General features: G+C 40.6%; 1 protein-coding gene across 13 annotated transcripts in view; it reads left to right on the top strand.

The window, feature by feature from the left end:
- DGKI (diacylglycerol kinase iota) overlaps window positions 1-15,636 on the top strand; it is a 479,729-nt gene that overhangs the window by 250,764 nt on the left and 213,329 nt on the right. For all 13 annotated transcript variants that reach the window (XR_006268612.1, XM_043463812.1, XM_043463811.1 and 10 more), the window contains one exon: window positions 14,347-14,429. Coding sequence is in view for 12 of the 13 variants with exons in the window: in XM_043463812.1 (XP_043319747.1) it covers window positions 14,347-14,429 (83 nt within the window). In the remaining variant the exon portion in view is untranslated. The remainder of the gene's footprint in view (window positions 1-14,346; window positions 14,430-15,636) is intronic.

The following is a 15,636-nucleotide window of genomic DNA, read 5'->3' as shown; positions in this document are numbered from 1 at the left end:
GACAGGGCCAGGCGAAACCTCGAGGTTCTAGGATTTATCCCTCTGCTTCCACGTCAAGCTTCACTAAAGGTGTCAAAAACCTAACTGCTAACATTTTACTTACAGATTTTCAAGAAAATTCATGCTACAAACACTTAGTGTTTCAGCTTTCTCAACTTCTATAGTTAGGAAGCCCTTCATGAGCTTGTGTGTGTGTGTAGTTGCTCAGTCATGTCCAACTCTTTGTAACCCCATGGACTATAGCCCACCAGGCTCCTCCGTCCATGGAATTCTCCAGGCAAGAATACTGGAGTGGGTTGTTGTTCCCTTCTCCAGGGGATCTTCTTGACCCAGGAATCAAACCCAGGTCTCCTGCATTGCGGGCAGATTCTTTACTGTCTGAGCCACCACCTGTATTTCTTTCTACTGTAATTGAGACTCAACTACTTTTCCCCCGGTCTTCAGAGGGAAGAGAGAATGATGATTTATTACCCATGATAATCATGAACAATAGACACCACCAAGGCTACCAAAAATATATCACCTTTCACAGGTTTCATTTGGTCTTTGCCCAAGTCCTATAGAATGATTAATATCAACCTCATGTGAGGATAACAAATAGCCTTAGAAAAGTAAAATTTAATAACATATCTAATGTACACAGCTCTTTAAAGGATAGAAATTGTTCTAGAATCCAGGTCTTTGTCTCATCATCTAATTCTCGTCCCACTCTGAGGCTTCTTATCAATACTTCTCTGTGGGTTCTGATTTTGCTGTGACTTTCACGTGAGTTTGGATGATATTTCCTGTGTCCATTAAGTGCACATTTTACATTTTGAGACAAGATTCCCTGAAGTGTCATGCTAAGCAACTTAAAGATCTAAAACTGTTTGAGTCACCTCATATAAGTAGGGAAATCATAGAATTAAGATTGACCCAAGATAATGCTTGTTCTTATTAGTAAAGTTAATGGGTATTTTCCAGATCACATTAATGATAGTAAAGCTTCTCTAATGGGAGCTTCTAATTTAAAGAAATATTACCCCCCTTTCCTTTCTTCAAAATTATTTTTATTAATTTTTGTTTACATATTTATTTAATTTTTGGCTGTGCTGGTTCTTCATTGCTGCACGCTGGCTTTCTCTAGTTGCCGCACGTGGGGGCTACTCTCTAGTTGCTTCAAGCTTCTCATTGCAGTGGCTTCTCTTGTACAGCCTGGGCTCTAGGGAGCAGGCTCAGTAGTTGTGGCAGGTGTTAGTTGCCCCATGGCATGTGGGATCTTCCTGGACCAGGGATCAAACCAGTGTCCCCAGCATTTCAAGGTGGATTCTTAACATTGGACCACCAGGGAAACCTCCAAATTCTTTTTCTTTTTTTAAAACTTTTTAAATGATTTTTTTTTATGTGAACCACTTTTAAAGTCTATTGAATTCGTTGGGGCTTCCCAGGTGGTGCAGTGGTAAAGAATCCCACCTGCCAATGCAGGAAACACAGGAGACTTGGGTTTGATCCCTGGGTTGGAAAGATCCCTTGGAGTTGGAAATGGCAACCCGCTCCAGGATTTTTGCCTGGAAAATTCCATGGACAGAGGAGCCTGGTGGGTTACAGTTCATGAGGTTGCAAAGAGTTGGACAAGACTGACTGACTGAGCATATTGAATTTGTTACGATATCGCTTCTGTTGTTTATGTTCTGTTTTGTTTGGCCATGAGGCATGTGGTATCTTAGCTCCCTGACCAGGACTCCAGCTCATGCCCCCTGCATTGGAAGGCAATGGCTTAATCACTGGACTGCCAGGGAAGTCCCTCCAAAATTCTTAATAATGATTCCTCTGTTAAAAGTCTGTATTAACATTGTAGAGAATAGAGAAAAGAAACGTTATTAAGTAGAGATTTTTAGCATCCTGCTTTTTTGGTTTACTGAATGATGATCTTCATGTTGTAATGATGGTGATCCTAAAACTACCTCTTGAGAAATTTCTTGGGAGTGGAGTTCAGTTTGCTCTGAATCTTAACTCCCTCTCTAGGTATAGTCTTTCCATAGCCTAACTAGGGTTGAGGGTGTGGTTGGGGACCATGGAACAGAGTGCAGTTAATTAATGTCAATGACTCCATGATTTTGGCCACCTGAGCTCCACATGCTAATTAATGTCAGGTACATTTTATCATGAGAGTCTATGTAAAATGCATTAATTGAATTCTTATAAGCTTTTCCTAATTTAAGGCATTTAGAAAATTGTAGATGATCTCTGCTTTTGAGGAGGGGGCAGTCCAGTTAAGACACAGCCTGTTCCTGTTTCAAACTCTGTATAAATTATTAAAGACAGGGACTTCAGAGATGATCTACGATTGTTTCTTCTTTCACTAAATAGAAAACAGCTCCAGGAAGCAGAAGTGAATTTTCTAAGGATATTGTGTTTGTTAATGACACAAAAGGGGCGAATGGGAAAAAGAATCTGAGCAAGGAGATGTGAACATTAAGGAGATGTGAATTCTAAATTGAGTGGATCAGACCACAAGTGCTGTGAAATTTCAGAGGCAAGCAGTCGCTTGGGAGTGATAAGGAAATGGTGTCAGGGAAGTGGCTGAAGCAGAAGATGGACACCACTTAGTTTTGCAGAGGAAACTAGGGTCGTGCCCTCTTCTTCTTCTTGTACCACATTCCTGTTCATCCTTTACTGCTCAGTAGCACCTTTCTGAACAACTGCTCAGAACTAATTGGCTTATCTACTGTGCTCCTGAAGTCCGGGGCGCACACGTGGACTATGTAAATTGCATCATTAAGTCCTGTACTGTGTATACCATGTGAGTCTACCGAAGAGATACAGGCTTCGTTAATGCCGGGGCTGCACCTCTGAACCTATGATTTCTAGTACATAGTGCATAGGAATGAACTATAATTGTTCAACCAGCAGTATGTGTAGAAGGTGGGATGTTGTGATGAAAGTGATTCATTTTGAGCACAGTATAATGGGTAGAGCATGCATATTAAGTTATTAGAAATGTGATGAAAGATTAGAACTTGTGGAGCAGTGTCTTAAAACCTGGCTGAGGATTTTGGATTTATATAGTAAAAATTTGTTTTTTGCTATTTAAAGATTTTTTTTTTTAGTTTTGAAAAATATTTTTAAATAAAGGAGTAATATAATGGCAAATTAATTAGACACATTGAGAATACTTATAGGACAGGAGGCTATTCATTAGCATAAATTAGATAGAGGACCTTGTTGTTTATCCATTCTATATAAAATAGTTAGCATTTACTAATCCCAACCTTCCAATCTTTCCTTCAACAACAAGGTCCTACTGTATAGCACAAGGAACTATATTCAACATCCAGTGATGAAGCATAATGGAAAAGAATATGAAAAATAATATATATATATATTATATGTATATCTGAGTTACTGTGCTGTATAGCAGAAATTAACATTGTAAATCAAATGTGCTTCAATAAAATTTTTAAAAAATTGGATAGAGAGCTTAATGGATGGACCAATGAATAGATGGGTAGACCTACAGACTAAAGGATGGATGTGTGGATGAATGAATGGGCATATGGATGAATGGAAGTAAGGTATCAAGATTTTCCAGCTGATTATCTGGAAAGTGGCTTTGTTATCAATGAATTTTCAGGAAAGGGAAGAATTATTTTGGGAAAGATTTTGAAATGTGTTTGAAGAATTTGAGATCACAATGAGGTATTCAGGTTTTAAAACTGGCCTGTTATTAGAAGCAAAAAGCTTCATGACTTTGCTGTCACTTGGAGGCACTTTGGCTTATCAATGCATTGCCCTAATGATGTCACCTCCAGAGTACCTAGGATTCTCAGAAATGTGACTAAGCAAATCAAAATGAATAATACATAACTTTAAACTTCTGTATATTTCCTCTGTAAAGTAGAATTCTTTTTTTAAAAAATATTTATTTATTTGGCTCTGCTGGATCCCAGTTGTGGCACAGGGGTTTCCATTCTTCAGTGCGGCGTGTGGGATCTTTTGTTGGAGCGTGCAGGATCCTTTCTTTTAGGATCCTTTTTTAGCAGCATGTGGGATCTAGTTCCCCTATCAGGGATGCAACCCAAGCCCTCCCCCCACCTCCCTGCAGTGGGAGCTTGGAGTCCCAGCCACAGGACCACCAGGAAAGTCCCTCGAATTCTTTACTAAGCATAATACATACAAAGAACCTTGTTTCTAAGCACAACATGGAATGTTGAGAAAGCTGAAGAGAAATCCAAACACTCACCCATAATTAGAATCTTTCAAACTGACCTCCATATATTTACAGTTCATATATTTATGGTTCCTTCTTCAGTGTTAGGATGGTACACCTCTAACCACCCCCCACCCCCAGCTGTGTTGAGCAGGGCAGAGTCACAGTCAGGGGTGACCTAACTCCTCTTTCAGGTCTAGCTGTGGCCATACCGTGCCCTTCACGCTGCACATGAGTCAGCTGTAGGATGGGGGCAGTCAGAGAATGAAGTAAACCACCCTACTCGGCAAAACAGAATCAGAGGAATGGAGCTTCTTATTCCTCAGCTCCCTTGACTCTCTGACCCAAAGGAGCCACAGTTGAGACCAAGAGGAGAGAAAGAGCAGACGGTGGTGGCAGTGAAAACGAAGCAGGTTACCCCCAGGAAGGAGGAAGCGGGAAGGATGTGCATGTGTTTTCTTACCTGGAGTCTCTCCTTGTGGAACATTCTGTGCTCACACCTTACATGATGTGGTATTCTCCTTCGAGAAGGAGGCCATTCACGTTTATTTACCTTAGAGACGAGTTGAGATTAGTAACGTGACCTCTGTGTTTGTTTGACATCCTCAGACAACCTTTGAAATGCCATTCATCAGAATCTTTATCTGGAAATTTTCAGTTTTGGGAAAATTCAGGAAATTTCATCCTGATGTTAGGGTTCAGTCCAGGGAATTTCTATCTGGACTCTCCCCTCTTATAGTTCAGTAGCTTTCAAATTTCTGTGTAAATCGAACTCATGGAAACACTTGTTAGACTTGTTCTACCCTATAAAATCTGGTGCCGTGTGTCTGGGGTGAGGCCCAGGAATGCCACTGATGAGCATCTCAGATAATTCTGACATCAGTCTTTTATGGAAATCATTTAGGGACACATCATCAGAGTCATATCAAGGTTTCTTGAGATTACCTGGGCCTTGTGTGAGGAGCACAGTGGGTGAGAATTTATTGGAGATGAAAGTTTATTTTTTTGTTTGAAAAATAGCATCTCAGCTTGTCCTTACTGTCTTTAGGGAGGCTCATCTCTTAGCCCAGAGAAGTGGTTCTCAGCTCCCACTGCCTCTAAAGACCCCAGCAGCCTTTACCCAGACAGTGATGTCTGTTCCACCCCATGCTAAGACCTGTGAGGACAGGGCACCTTAACTGGTCTAAGCTCCTAGATGATTTTCTTATCTAGCAAGTGTTAAGAATCGTGGCCTTTTTTCCTCTCAAGCTTCAGTGTGCATGGATCAACTGGGGATCATGTTAAAATGCAGATTCTGATTCAGTGAGTCAGGGTGCCTCTGAAATCCTGCTTTTCTGGCAAGCTTCCTGGTTGTCAGCCACCATTTCTGCGGCTTGGAGACCACACTGATTCGCAGGAGTTTACAGCAATTAGTAGAGAAATGGGACTTCCCAGGTGGCACTAGTGGTAAAGAATCCTCCTGCCGATGCAGGAGATGCAAGACACAAGACACGTGAGTGCGATCCCTGGGCCAGGCAGATCCCTTGGACTCTAATTTTTGATTGTTAAATCAGGGCTTTTGCCTTTTAAGAATTGATTTGTCTTGCTCATCTGTGTCTAGATATAAATTACTCCCCCCACCCCTTTCTGTTCTTGAAGGTTAGGCTTCAGACTTAAAACACACACACAAGAAAACCTTAGATATGTAGTCTTCAAATAACTAGACTATATCGCCATCTGCTGGCAAGTAAAATGCCTATAGCTCTTTTTTTTTTCTTCAGTATTTTTTCAGAAAATTTCCAACACTTGGCAGGAAGATACTGAGCTGAACATGGGGGCGGTTTTTATATCCTGTTTTTTAAACAATGACTTCTTTTAAACAGATATGTTTGTGTGTTAGTCACTTGGTCTTGTCCGACTCTTTGCAACCCCATGACTGCAGCCCACCAGGCTCCTCTGTCCCTGGAATTCTCCAGGCAGTAATACTGGAGTTGATTGCCATTCCATTTTCCAGGGGATCTTCCAGACGCAGGGGTCAAACCTGGGTCTCCCGCATTGCCGGCAGATCCTTTACCGTCTGAGCCACCAGAGAAGCCTCCTTTAAACAGATGCTTCACAGTAATTGTCTCTTTTTTCTAACCCTTCAGGTAGACACATACTGGGTGTTCTGCAGAGCTTTGGAGGTCGGTGGTATGGCTGTTACTGGTGGGATGTGAGCTATGTGAGGGAACATTCACTAGAGTCAGGGGCTATGATATCAACTTTAGTGTCTCCTCCTGCAGAAAAGAAGAAAGATAAACTTTACTTCTGCGTGATCCCCTCCTCAGTGTGGAAACCTAAGGGCTTGAGAAAGAGCCCCCACCGCTTACACGTATCTCTGCTTTAACTTCAACACTTAAATGTTTTTTTGGATGCCCCTGACTCATTAGCATGTTTGTACCTGAGTCTTATGGACCTTTCTGATGTCTGTCAGTGTTTCCTGCTTTCACACTGGGTCTCCTTCACTCTCCATCACAAATTTCATCTTCAGTGACATAGATTATACATTCATGGTTAGGCAAATATCTTTCTTTTAATTGAGCTGTAGCTGATTTATAATATTACATTAGTTTCAGGTGTCCAACATAGTGATTCAGTGTTCTTGTAGGTTAGGCTTCATTTCAAGTTTTCCTAGAATATAGGCTTTATTTCCTGTAAGCAGGTGATCTGTCCGCTAGTTATTCTAGCCAGACAGTCCTCAGAGTCAAGGGTCCAGACTTTGGGTGCTTACACTGTTCGGTGTGAAATCCCAGGGTTCAGGTGTGGTATGAGTTGGACCCCTGGATGGGAGTTCCCAGGGAGCTTATCAGCAGGTTGTAGGAGGAAAGGATGTTCAGTCTGTGGACAGGATCATTCCGACCGAGTTCGCACCCCTATCCGTGGACAGGCATTCCCACATCGCGGGCACCTCTCCTGAGTCAGGCCAGGGAAAGTCAACCCAGGTAGGAGGAAAGAGGAGACAAGAAGAAGTAACTTCAAATCGCAATCCCCAAACTACTTCTTAATACTGAACAAACAACCTCAATGAAGATGATGTTCTCTGTCAGGAAGCATGTAACAAGAGGCTTCCAGTGTGCTGTTTTGGATCTGTCAGGAACCCTCTGGCCCTTATTAATTCCTGAATATTCAGGAATTAAGAGGAGAGGCATGCCTTTCCTGGGGCTGAGGAATCCAGGCATTTCTTATTACGGTGATAAGTACCTTCTTCCTTTTTATGAACCGTACGGTAAAAGGTGATTGTTTGCAATTCTCTCTTTGATAGGGATCGCGTTATGTTTTGTAAATCTGGAATTTTAATCTTTATCTTTGCTGAGAATAACTACCTTATATATGCACACACCATGTTGATTAAAACACCTTTGCTCCATCAGAGCTTGGGTCCCCATGTCTTTCTTTCTTTCTTTCTATTCCTTTTTTCTGTCTTTCTCTCTCTGTCTATTTCTGGCTAATTCCTTGAGCGCGGAGGCCCGCTGAGCTCACTTTCTTGCCCGGGCTTCTAAGACCCTCTCGAGAAGGCACACTGCGCCTTCACCTACTCGAGAGGGCGCCCGGTGCCCACGTGCAGCAGCGCGAACCCTAAGAACAGGGCTCTATTGGCTTTCCGCATAAACCAGGGGATATCAGCCTCTTTCTCTCTCTTGCTTTCTTATCGTTGACTCCGGACCACTAGGTTCCGGTCCATTAAAGGACCAACAGTTCTCTACTGTGCTCAACCTAAGCATAAATCAAAAACCATTATTTTTATTTTTTTTATTGAGGTAGAGTTGATTTACATTATCGTGTTTCTAGTGTACAGTGAAGTGATTCAGTATGTGTGTTTTCTTTATCATTAGGCTTATTAGAGGATACTGAGTGATACTTCCCTGTGCTTTGCAGCAGGATCTTGTTGTTTATCTGTTTTATATAATAGTTTGTATCTGCTAATCCCAAACTCCTAATGTGTCCCCTGCCCCCTTTCCCCTTTAGTAACTGTAGGTTTGTTTTCTATGTCTGTGAGTTTCTGTTTTGTAAAGAAGTTTGTGTTACAGTTTTAGATTCCACATCTAAGTTTTATCACATGATATTTGTCTTTGACTTACTTCACTTAATATGATAATCTCTTGTTCCATCCCTGTTGCTGCAAATGACCTTATTTATGGATGAGTAATATTCTATTATGTGTATATATATATACACACATACATATATACACACATTTATATAGATACATGCATTTATTCAGAAAACTAAGATCATGGCATCTGGTCCCATCACTTCATGGCAGATAGATGGGGGAACAGTGGAAACAGTGGCTGACTTTATTTTTTTGAGCTCCAAAATCACTGCAGATGGTGATCGCAGCCATGAAACTAAAAGACGCCTACTCCTTGGAAGGGAAGTTATGACCAACCTAGACAGTGTATTAAAAAGCAGAGACATTACTTTGTCAACAAAGGTCTGTCTAGTCAAGGCTATGGTTTTTCCAGTGGTCATGTATGGATGTGAGAGTTGGACTACAAAGAAAGCTGAGCGCCTAAGAATTGATGCTTTTGAACTGTGGTGTTGGAGAAGACTCTTGAGAGTCCCTTGGACTGCAAGGAGATCCAACCAGTCCATCCTAAAGGAGATCAGTCCTGGGTGTTCATTGGACGGACCAATGTTGAAGCTGAAACTCCATACTTTGGCCACCTGATGCGAAGCGCTGGCTCATTTAAAAAAGAAAAAAAACCCTGATGCTGGGAAAGATTGAAGGCAGGAGGAGAAGGGGACAGCAGAGGATGAGATGATTAGATGGCATCACCGACTCAATGGACATGAGTTTGGGTAAACTCCGGGAGTTGGTGATGGACAGGGAGGCCTGGCATGCTGTGCTTCATGGGGTCGCAGGGAGTTAGACACGATTGAGCAACTGAACTGATATATATAAAACATCTTCCTTATTCATTTATCTGTGATGGAACTTAGGTTGCCTCTATGTCTTGGCTATTGTAAATAGTATTGCTATGAACATTGGTGTGCATATATATTTTCAAATTAAACCTTTCTCTGGATATGTGCCCAGGAGTAGGACTGCTATATCATATGGTAGCTCTATTTTTAGTTATCTGAGGAACCTCCATACTATTGTTCATAGTAACTGCACTGATTCCCTTTTCTCTACACGCTCTCCAGCATTTATTGTTTGTAGACTTTTTGATAACCCACTCCAGTACTCTTGCCTGGGAAATCCCATGGACGGAAGAGCCTGGTAGGCTACAGTCCATGGGGGTGCGAAGAGTTGGGTATGACTGAGCGGCTTCACTTTCACTTTTCACTTTCATGCTCTGGAGAAGGAAATGGCAACCCACTCCAATATTCTTGCCTGGAGAGTCCTAGGGATGGGAGCCTGGTGGGCTGCCGTCTATGGGGTCACACAGAGTCGGACGCAACTGACGTGACTTAGCAGCAGCAGCAGCAGCAGCAGCAGAGTTTTTGATGATAGCCTTTCTGATCATTGAGGTGATAACCTCATTGTGGTTTTGATTTGCACTTCTCTAGTAATTAGTGATGTTGCATGTCTTTTGTGTGCCATTTCCAAAGGCCCTACCTTCATGTTGAGGGTGAATTTTAGAGAACAGCCATCAGTGTATAGCACAAACCAAGCCATCGAGCCCCTTTGATAGGTCTAGGGCCTGGATGCCTAGCTCCTTAGTCTGTAGTTAGACTGATGTATCAATATGTAAGTCCTATCCTCCTGATTCAAGCACTTTAGGGACTCTCATTTCCTGCAAAACAAAGCCCAAGCTCCATAGCCTATATCAGCGGTCCCCAACCTCAATGGCACCAGAGACTGGTTTCGTGGAAGACAATTTTTCCATGGACTGTGGGGCGATGGGGCTGCAGATGGTTTCAGGATGATTCAAGTACATTTATTGTGCACTTTATTTCAATTATTATTACGCTGTGATATATAATGAAATATTTATGTAACTCACCATAAGACATAATCAGTGGGAGCCCTGAGCTTATTTTCCTTCAACTAGATAGTTGAGCTCACGCAGTAATATGAGTGATGGGAAGCAACTATAAAAATACAGATGAAGCTTCCCTTGCTCACCTGCTACTCATCTCCTGCTTTGCTGCCTGCTTCCTGACAGGCTGTGGACAGGTGGTCCATGGCATGGGAGTTGGGGACCCCTGGTCTATATGAATTAATCCGCAACTCACTTGTGCAGTTTCATCTCCCACCACCCTGGCCTCATGGTCCAAAGACTGAAAGGAATATAGTTTTTCCGTGATACATCTTGCTGCTTCACATGGGTTGTGCCTAAAACATTTTTGTCTACTTCATCTAAAAACAAATGGTTAACTCGACTCATCTTTCAAGACTTTGTCTTGAAAGCCTTCGTCCAGTCCCCACAGTTGGGCTTTGAGTATCTCCACTGGTCACTCATACATTTCAATTGGCATCTTCATCATAGCATTGACCATCTTTAGTGAGTGAATTTATTTTGTGCTGAGCTCCTGGGTGTGCACGTGGGTAGAGATTAGGAGCCTAATGCAGATTTATTGCATAAATCAGGTATTCCTTTGGGATTGTTTGGGCTAAGAGATTTGTTCACCTCTTCCTCCTGCTGTTAGATTTTCCTCAGATGTTTCTTATGGACAGTTCTTTTTATGATCTAGAAAATATTTCCGTGATGTAAACCAAGGCTTGCTTAGTAGCATAGACCATTTAGGCTTACGTGAGAATTTCAGTGCTTGATGTGCTGCTGTTTGAACTGACCCATTCTTAGTTGATTCTTTTTACCCCCAAATTACTATATTCTATGAATAATTCAGAGAACTTCCTTTTGAGAACAAGATCTTCTCTGTCTTGTCGATCTCCTGATTCCCTTATGTAAAACTATACCTGGCCTTTGGTAGGTGAATGGATGAAATACTGTTTGTTTCTATCTAGAAAAGTGTATCTATTTTCTTGAAAGTTGTTTAATGATGTCCTACTCTGTTTCCTGACACCTAGAGCTGAAGAGAACAATGTTTTACCATTCCATAGGAATGTCCAATCTCACAATATCTTAAAAAATTCTGTGGTCAATGAGGTATTACATCTACAACCTTATGTGTGAGAACACTCTTCAGAGTGTATTAGAATTGCTGTATAAGCCTTTATTTAGAGAAAACTTAAAAAAAAAAAAAAAAAAAAAACCTCTGGGCAAACCTCTTGCCCAGAAATTCAGCTTTTGCAAGGCATATAGCATGTGATGACCATGAGAGTATTTGGAACTTGCTAGTGAATTCTGTGGAGAAGGCAATGGCACCCCGCTCCAGTACTCTTGCCTGGAAAAATCCCATGGACGGAGGAGCCTGGTAGGCTGCAGTCCATGGGGTCGCAAAGAGTGGGACACGACTGAGCAACTTCACTTTCACTTTTCACTTTCATGCATTGGAGAAGGAAATGGCAACCCACTCCAGTGTTCTTGCCTGGAGAATCCCAGGGACGGGGGAGCCTGGTGGGCTGCCGTCTATGGGGTCGCACAGAGTCAGATACAACTGAAGTGACTTAGCAGCAGCAGCAGCAGTGAATTCTGTAAATGATGGAGTAGACTTAATCTTGTCTGTGAGAAAGAAAGAAATCACCCTTTTCCTGGTGAGTTAGTTCTTGTCCACCCATTCAATTCTATCGAGTAAATTGTATCTATTAAAGCCCTAAAGTAGCTCATCCTAGCAGTAACAGCAGAATTAATAGAACTGACTTGAATGTGTGCTAGGCGTCTTTTCTTTACCCACCAAGATTGACTTAATACAGTGCAATGCATTATTCAGACACTGACCATTTTTGCTCACAAATATATTTTAGAAAGGTTACTTTTAAAATAAGAAATTGTATTATGCCTAAAGGTAAACACTTAAAGGGCAGCCTTGAGTGTTTATGCAAGTCACCCCTGCTCAGTTCCAGAGAGCCTCATCCCACTAGGCTGCAGTATAAGTGGCGCCTCGTAGAAGCACGGGGTGCAAAATTTACCGGCCTTAAAAAATAATCCTTCTTCAAAAGGGTTACTGTAGACAATTAGGTGTCCTACCTAACACAGAATGAGCAAAAACCAAAACAGTGTGGACACCCAGACCTTTTAGAGAAATTTGAAGATTGAAAAAAACCTTCTCAATGCTTCTTATTTGTATTTTTTGAAAGGTGTTAATTGCCTAGTATTATATGTGTAAGAGAAGCTGAAATTGAAATGCACTCTCTACCAGAGCCAAAGGTGACAAGAAGGGAGTAATTAACATTGATAATACACGTTGCCCTAGGAATCTAAAAGTGAAAAATTAATTTTCTAGCAAGTCAGTTGGAAGTTTTTAATAAGCCAGTTGGTCATTAAAATGACTCTGGTGTTACCTATGAAACATAGAAGAGTATCTGAAATAATCCCAACTGACTTGATACCAAGGTCTGGTATGGAAAGAAGAGAGCAGTCTAGTATTTAGTTACTGTTATATATCTAAGCCTATGTCTGAATTTTATAGGAAGGGAATCATGTCATTTGGTGAAACTGAAGGATTGGGTTAGTTGTAATAATTAAGGATAGAGTGTTTTTCCTAAATTTATAGCAAGCACATGATAAAGCAGAACTTTTAAATTATAGGTTTGGATGAGATGTGGAACAAAAGACCTACATTGGCCTCTGCAACAACTGGCATAACAATGTGATAATTATAAAGTACACTTCAGCCCTCACAGCCTCAAGTGTAATTTAATGAATAGATTAACAAGGAGCAAAAAAGAAAGGGACTAACACTTACAAAGGCCTGTTTTGTGCCACGTGCTATGCTGGATATGTAACTATTACTGATTCATTTAATTCTCATAATCACCCTGGGAAGTTGACGTTGCCGTATTTTACATGCCGAATTTCTACAAGATTATAAATGTTCACAGTCACCCGGTTAGAACATCCAAGTTAGCTCTGTCTCAAGTATCGTACTGTTTCTATTATAATAGGATGACTCTCAGATACAGAATATAGATATACAAACAGGAATATTTTTAAGAAAGAGCAATTATGATAGCTAGTTAAGGGACTATAATTAGAAGCAACAGATGCTACCCAACCAATCAGATATTATTTGCTGTGGTTGATAGTGATCTAAAGTGAGGCACCCTACTCAGTTTTAAACTCTTTTGATACTGCCTCATGTAAAAATTATTCTTTTATTGTTTTGCTCAATTCACTTGAAGAAATGACCTCTAGAAGTGCCTTGTATTTGCCATGATGACAGCTCTATAAATGTCGCAGTTACTTGAGACACTCCAGAAATGGTTTTGAGAAATAGACGCAGGTATAGACATGGAAATTGAAAAATGGCAAAGTAAGATTTGGAAACACCAACTAGAGAAATCATATATTATAAATAATGGGGAGCCTGAGATACTTTTGCTGTAGTTAAAAACATTTATTTCAAGAAAATTATATTTAGTTAATACTGTCCATATTTCATACTATGCAAAGACAGTAGTGATCTGCATAATAAAATAAAAATTAATGTTAAATTGCATAAGTTGACTAACTTTCCTATGTGGATTTTCATGAATTAAATAATGATGACAAAAGCTAATAGGGCTTAATCATTAAGCACTCACTGCATGCCATCCACACTGTATTTAATCTTTGCAGCAAGTCTGTGAAGGGCTTCCCAGGTAGCGCTAGTGGTAAAGAACTCCCCTGCCAGTGCAGGAGATGTAAGGGACACAGGGTGGATCCCTGGGTTGGAAAGATCTCCTGGAGGAGGAAATGGCAACCCTCTCCAGTATTCTCGCCTGGAGAATCCCACGGACAGAGGAGCCTGGTGGGCTGTGGTCCACAGGGTCACAAAGAGTTGGACATGACTGAAGTGACTTAGCACACAGCACAATGTGAAGTAGGCATTTTAATCTCTGCATTGAGAGCTGAGCTTAATGAAGTTAGAAAAATTTCTCAGAGTTACATAAGTTAACAGAGTGTAATGTAAGTATTCAACCTATGTATAGAGATGGCCAAAGCCCATGACTTTTAACTACTACTCTATACTGTTTATTATTGATACTATTTTTCAGAACAGGATTTATTTTTATTCTTTAAATGAGGAGCTAATATTTGGAAGCCTCTTCCTATTATTGTCTTGTTTTGTTGTTGTTGTTACAGGGAACCAAAGTCCTGCAGATGTTCATGTGGTACCTGAATCCACGGCAAGTCTTTGACCTTTCTCAGGAAGGACCGAAAGATGCGTAAGTCTGGAAATACCCTCCGTGGTTCATACTGTTTTAGGCGAGTGAGAAGATCTTTCTGTTTCGGGGTTCTGCTTTATTATTTGATTACATCATGAAGTATTTTCTGTCTTTCATCTACTTGCTCACCTCTACTACTCTCCCTCTAAAACTTCACCTGATGTTTCCCCTCTTCACTGGCTAAGTTTTATTCAACGCATATCCAGTGAGTTATTAACTCCTCTTGTATTTGTTGCTTAGACGCGTGTAACTGTAGATAAGGAGCAAGTCTGAATTGAGAAGGATCCATCCTTTTTCTACTTCTGCATGTACGGCTTTGGAGATGTGCCTTAACAGGAACAAGTGTATCTGTGGAGAATGGCCATGATCTGTTTATGAATGTGTTTGTTTATTTGATTTAGAGATTGCGTGTATATGCATCCATGACCACTTGTGAAGTGAAGGAATTGATTATACCTGTAGATTCCATAGCAGAGTGGGGGAGACAGTCTAGTTCCTGTTTAATCCCTTATTTGAGCCTCTCAGAAATTTCATTCTCTATTTTTTGTTGAAAGGGGTGAAAAATAAAGTCTAGTTTTAGGTGACATGTATCTTATATCTTCCTTTTGGTGGAAGGGTGTATGGTAGGGAAGAGCCAGGGCCGTTTCTGCTGTTGTCTGGTTCCCTTTTTAAAACCCATCTAATAAGACAGTTCAGATTTCATCTGTTAAACCTTAGAGCTAAAGAGATACTAACTACTTTTCAATAAGTAGTATCAGAGGCAAAGAGGTACTCAGATAATTTCTAGAAAAATAATATTCCTCTATGAAATGGATAAATTATATATTTTAAGCATTCAGGAGAACATTAATCATGAAAATTAATTTCTGTTGTCATTCTTCTAATCTATGAACTTCTTTGCCACTAGAGTTTGCTATAAGACTTCTATTTTTTTTTCCTGCATTCAAATGTATTAAGGCAAATCTTAATGGGTTTTGTCCTTTTATGTTTACTTTCCTTAAGATTTTATCATTTTCAGTTAGACTTTAGGTAGATAACTTCATAGATCACAATGAAGAATATGGCAAGACAGGAACTGTTTTTAGAAAAAATGTCATTTAATGTAAATAAGGTGATGTTTCTGGAATAGAGCCATTAGAATCTTCACTTCAGCAGGCATTTTAGTAGGGGAAGTGTCATTGCATTTTCTTCAGAGACAACAGGAAAG

Source organism: Cervus canadensis, chromosome 3 (assembly GCF_019320065.1).
Source record: "Cervus canadensis isolate Bull #8, Minnesota chromosome 3, ASM1932006v1, whole genome shotgun sequence".
NCBI lineage: Eukaryota > Metazoa > Chordata > Mammalia > Artiodactyla > Cervidae > Cervus > Cervus canadensis.
Note: the sequence above shows the minus strand (reverse complement) of the source record. Positions and strands in the feature narration are given on the sequence as shown.